Below are 4768 nucleotides of genomic sequence, written 5' to 3' on the forward strand. Positions count from 1 at the left end.
AGTACAGCGGTGTAATCTCAGCTCACTGGAACCTCTGGCTTTCCAGTTTCAAGCGATTCTCTTGCCTTGGCCTCCCGAGTAGCTGGGATTACAGGTGCCTGCCACCATGCCTGGCTAATTTTTCTCTTTTTAGTAGAGATGGGGTTTCACGTGTTGGCCAGGCTGGTCGAACTCCTGAGCTCGTGATCTGCCTGCCTCGGCCTCCCAAAGTGCCGGGATCAGAGACATCAGCCACGGCGCCCAGCCAAATTCTTTTTTTTTTTTTATCACTCGAAATCAAGCATGTTGTAGGTACCAAAATTCTAACTCAAGGTGGCCTATGAACTGGGTTCATAACTTACATCTATCTATACACACAGTGGCTCCTAGGCAGGTAGCTGACGTTTTAGATATTCATAAGCTGTCCTGGAGACACATGCCATTTGAGTACAGTAACTCTGAGACGCCAGATGTACCTTATTTACTGTTGAGAGCTAGTCAGATGAATGAGACTGTCCTGCCACCTAGCATCTGCATCTGCACATGAGGTATTATTCTACACTAATTTTTCATATAGGTGTGCTAGATTTTAATGGGTCACTTAAATTCAGTTATTCTCCAACATATAAATTCCCCACAAAATAGAATATATATAGTATATACTCCACTTGACCCAAGATGATAAAACTGAAAAAGACAAAAAAAAATTTTATTGCCATAAATTAATCCAGTAGGTGTATTTGTGGAAGCACGCGTCAGTTGGTTAGGGCAATAAGCGCCTCTACCACGTTGCCCATGTGTTCCCGCAAGCTGCGTTCTGCTGCTGCTCGAGATATCTCCATCTCGGTCATCTGCAGAAAAAAACCATGTTACATAGATTCCCAGGCATTAATGTGCCACCAAATATTCTGACTCCACTTGTTTCAGGAAACAACCCAAATTAAGCAGAATAGCCTCCTCTCCCCATACAGTAGTTAGGCACTACTACTCACTATCAGCTCCAGATCTTCCTTCTTGATAGTGACTTTTGCCAGTTCTTTCTCCCTGCAAATGTTTAAATATATTAGGCCTCATTCTCAACCAACACCATAAACTCCCAGGAAGGATCATTCCCAGATGTGCCCTGTAAAATCATCTTGATAAACCCTTGATTGAAAGTAAAAACTCCAGGGCCGGGCGCGAGGGCTCACGCCTATAATCCCAGCACTGTGGGAGGCGGAGGCGGGCGGATTACCTGAGGTCGGGAGTTTGAGACCTGCCTGACCAACACAGAGAAATCCCGTCTCTACTAAAAATACAAAATTAGCCGGGCGTGGTGGCACATGCCTGTAATTCCAGCTACTAGGGACGCTGAGGTAGGACAATCGCTTGAACCTGGGAGGCGGAGGTTGCGGTGAGCTGAGATCGTGCCGTTGCACTCCAGCCTGGGCAACAAGAGCAAAACTCCGACTCAGAAAAAAATAAAAACTCCCACTAATACTCCTTTCCCCTGGAGTCTTCGCAGCAGGAGTTGCCAGGAGGCCTTCTGTTAACAAAGTTGTGCGGCCTAAATCTGCAGGAATTGGTGATAAAGTTGAAGAGCGGTATAAAGGCTTAATAATGGTTTCTATTTTTGTCTGGGGAGCGGGGAGGGAAGAACTGTTAAAGTTGGCTGCCCCTGAAGACTTACCGCTCCTGTTTGGCTTTCTGCTCCCGGGACCTTCTGTCTCCAATCACAGACATGGCCTATGGCAAAGGCAGGTCTAGTTAGTGCACCGCTACCCACAATTCCCAATAATCTACAAGGCCAATAAAACAAGCGGTTCATGTATGGATTCACGATGACAAGTGTTACCAGGTAGCAAGGACCATGTTTAATTCCATTCTATGCATCTGAGGTTCCCTTAAGCCCCCTATCAAGCTCCTTTAGGCAAGCGGCGGGCTCCGGTGACCCTTGTTTCCCTCGGCTCTACCCTACTGCCTCCTCCTGCCATCGGGATCAGAACCCCGTCTTGGAGCGCGGGCTTCCAGCTACAGCCTCAGAGACCCCCTCTGCTCTCGGCCCGCCCCAACATGCTCTTGGCCAACCTTACCGTCTCCAGATTGGAACTCTGGATCTCCTTCTCCTCCGCATAGTCGGTGACCCGCTCCAAGTCCGCGGCACCGCTGTCATGCTTCCGTGGCTTCTCGGGAGGCCGCTCTGGTCCACTGGTCTCAGTCTCTAACTCCAGCTCCACATCCCCCTCAGTCGCCATATCTATCTCACCACGCCGCCGCATAAGCCCCACCTCACGGCGACTTCCGGCAACTAACACAGCTTCCGCCCGGGGAGGAGGCGGAGCTCGCCCTGGGCCACACCTTCTTTCTGCTCCAGTTCTAGAAGCTTCAGCGAGGAAGGTGGTTCGTCTCTCAGACTTCCTTTCGGGTTTGCACAGTGTTTTGTGCAAGGGCTTTCTCTCAGACTTAACCCGTCACCGCTCCAGCCCACCCCACCGACATCCTTACCACCTCATAAACTAGGAATACTTCCCTCAACACATAGGCACGCACCCACCTCAGGGAACTCCGTTCAACCTGAATGGATGACGTCTAATCCTAAACCAATTAAGAATGCTAATCCACAGGGGGCCAGATAGACAAACTGCCCCATAATCTGGAGAGAACAGCCTGAGTGGCCGCAGTGTTGAGGCCCTGAGGACAAAGCTCCTTCACAGGGCATTTGCATTTACCACATCCTAGAGGTCAGTGTTCTCTTCCAGACGTCCGCATTCTGCCCGGGACCGGGTGCTCAGCCCCAACACAGTGGCAGTCCAATGGGCTGAGGACAGAAGCAGCTGCTACTCTCATCTGCCTTCCATCTGGTGGACCTAAGCCTAATCCCTGGGACAAGGATGGTGGGTGCCAAGGCCGGCCCCAGCCCCAGCACCTCCCTGGGCCTGGCACAGCAGCGCAGCGGAGGCAGCAGTGTCCTAGTGAAAAGCCCCTTCTGTCAGGTGAGAGGGTGCGAAAGGTAGAGTGGCAGAAGCTGGGGAGGAAAACATGCAGAAGCCAGTAAAAACGACAGGCTTCTTTTCTCCTCTAATGTCATTCTGGTACTTTGCCCCCGGGTAATCCCGCCATGGTCCCAGCCCCAGGGGTTTAGGTCTAGAGAAAGGTCAGATATCTCAAGCCTGCTTATAATGAATCCCCTACTAAGTTGTCAGTGGAAGGCAATCCCAAATGGCTGGAATCAGCTTGAAACAGAACCTGAGTAAAAGGAAGAAAGGGGAAGGGGAAATTTTGGAATTCAGCCTCCTGGGTTAACCTCACACATACATTAACATCTGCCTTTCCTCAGCAAGTATCCACCTCGCTGCCTTGCATCTGCTCTACCCCCAGGTGTGCTGCTGTGGGCCTGCTCCTTGTGCCAGCTGCTGCCACTCTAGGTGGCCCTCTCTCACCGCATCCACTTGCAGCCGCCTGTTCTACATCCTCCTCCATGTGGGGGCCTCAGCAATCTGCTGCCTCCTGCTGTCAAGGACAGTAGTGGAAAGGGTGTGGGGCAAGACACACAGCGTAAGTGAGAGGGGGTCGGGTTGTCAGGTGGAAAGAGATAAAAGGAAAAACCCTAAGATAGAAGAGATTTTGGTTGGGGGCAGGAGACAAATGAGTGGTCATACCCATATAAGGAGGTACCTTTCCATGCATTATGACTTGTCCTGCCATTTCTCACACACACACTCCCAGATCCAGATGCCCTCGGGGTTGTGTGCCCACCTGTTTGGCCTCTCTGACTGTCCAGTGCTCAGTGGCTCTGGGGCTGTGTACCGAGTATGTGCAGGAACCGCCACCTTCCACCTGCTGCAGGCTGTGTTGCTGGTCCACCTCCACTCCCCCACCAGCCCGCGGGCACAGCTGCATAATAGGTTTGTGTGTACTTTCTGGGTGGGGAGGGGACAGAGGAGGGAAAGTAGACACAAGCTGGGTAAAGGAAATTCCGGAATGAAGTAATAGCACTGTAAAAAGACAGAAAACAGGTTTAAGTCCCTGCTTCTGGTGTACTTGCTGTATAACCTTGAGCCAGACACTTATCCTCTTTGTGCTCCTAACATCTAAAATGGAGATAACAGTGGGGTTATCTTGGTAACATAATCCTTTATAAACTGTAAAACATTGCCCAGATGCTATTATTTAAGTATCTTTAAGTTAGAATTTGGAATAAGGGGCAGTAGGCCTGTCCCAGCCCCCTCTCATTTGGGATTGGTTCCTCCTCAGTTGTCTCTTCTGTCCTCTTTCCTATATTTTTGGTTTCTCTTTTGCCTTTGCCCATAGGCACTCTTCACTGTCCTTTGCCTTTTCTTCTGAGTCTGGTTTTCTTTCTCCCTCCTAAGCAGCTTCTGGCTCCTCAAGCTGCTGTTCCTGTTAGGTCTCTGTGCTCTTGCCTTCTGCATTCCTGATGAGCATCTCTTCCCAGGTACTCTCCCTCCCATACTCTTGGCAGTAGTAGGCTAAGTTTTCTAAGATAACAAGTGGGTAACAAGAGGAGTAACGGCCGGGTGCAGTGGCTCACGCCTGTATTCCCAGCACTTTGGGAGGCTGAGGCGGGCGGATCATGAGGTCAGGAGCTTGAGACCGTCCTGGCTAACATGGTGAAACCCCATCTCTACTAAAAATTCAACATATTAGCCGGGCGTGGTGGCACGCACCTGTAATCCCAGCTACTCAGGAGGTGGAGGCAGGAGAATCACTTGAACCCAGGAGGCAGAGGTTGCAGTGAGCTGAGATCACGCCACTGCACTCTAGCCTGGGTGACAGAGCAAGACTCCCTCTC

General features: G+C 50.7%; 2 protein-coding genes across 7 annotated transcripts in view; one reads left to right on the top strand and one right to left on the bottom strand.

The window, feature by feature from the left end:
* Positions 1 to 658: 658 nt before the first annotated feature.
* HYPK (huntingtin interacting protein K) lies at positions 659 to 3322 on the bottom strand. 3 transcript variants are annotated; one of them, XM_011993971.1, is made up of 5 exons: positions 2688 to 3034; positions 2052 to 2341; positions 1649 to 1704; positions 972 to 1023; positions 659 to 830 (listed from the first exon to the last, which is right to left on the bottom strand). In XM_011993971.1, exons 2-5 carry the CDS (start codon positions 2235 to 2237, stop codon positions 735 to 737), a joined length of 390 nt encoding a protein of 129 aa, XP_011849361.1. In that variant the 5' UTR covers positions 2238 to 2341; positions 2688 to 3034; the 3' UTR covers positions 659 to 734. The 3 variants fall into 3 exon arrangements, with proteins under 3 accessions (XP_011849361.1, XP_011849351.1, XP_011849369.1); XM_011993961.1 differs by having other exon boundaries at positions 2052 to 3322; XM_011993979.1 differs by lacking the exon at positions 1649 to 1704 and having other exon boundaries at positions 659 to 1023; positions 2052 to 3322.
* SERINC4 (serine incorporator 4) overlaps positions 2591 to 4768 on the top strand; it is a 6400-nt gene continuing 4222 nt past the window's right edge. Inside the window, exons 1-4 of one of the 4 annotated variants that reach the window (XM_011993939.1) lie at positions 2591 to 2951; positions 3296 to 3513; positions 3685 to 3863; positions 4332 to 4411. In XM_011993939.1, coding sequence (XP_011849329.1) covers positions 4394 to 4411 — 18 coding nt within the window. In that variant the 5' untranslated portion in view covers positions 2591 to 2951; positions 3296 to 3513; positions 3685 to 3863; positions 4332 to 4393. Of the gene's footprint in view, positions 2952 to 3295; positions 3514 to 3684; positions 3864 to 4331; positions 4412 to 4768 lie in introns of those variants that run through there. The other 3 variants (XM_011993922.1, XM_011993950.1, XM_011993931.1) reach the window with 3 other exon arrangements.

Source organism: Mandrillus leucophaeus, unplaced genomic scaffold (genome assembly GCF_000951045.1).
Source record: "Mandrillus leucophaeus isolate KB7577 unplaced genomic scaffold, Mleu.le_1.0 Scaffold1114, whole genome shotgun sequence".
Classification (NCBI taxonomy): Eukaryota; Metazoa; Chordata; class Mammalia; order Primates; family Cercopithecidae; genus Mandrillus; species Mandrillus leucophaeus.

What these genes read in the sequence shown, in the direction of transcription:
- HYPK (XM_011993961.1), bottom strand. Translation starts at nt 2,237, where the DNA reads ATGCGGCGGCGTGGTGAGATAGATATGGCGACTGAGGGGGATGTGGAG. An exon ending in CAGAAAGCCAAACAGGAGCG is followed by an intron (nt 1,024 to 1,648) that starts GTAAGTCTTCAG and finishes AAACATTTGCAG; the next exon opens with GGAGAAAGAACTGGCAAAAG. An exon ending in AGGAAGATCTGGAGCTGATA is followed by an intron (nt 831 to 971) that starts GTGAGTAGTAGT and finishes TTTTTTCTGCAG; the next exon opens with ATGACCGAGATGGAGATATC.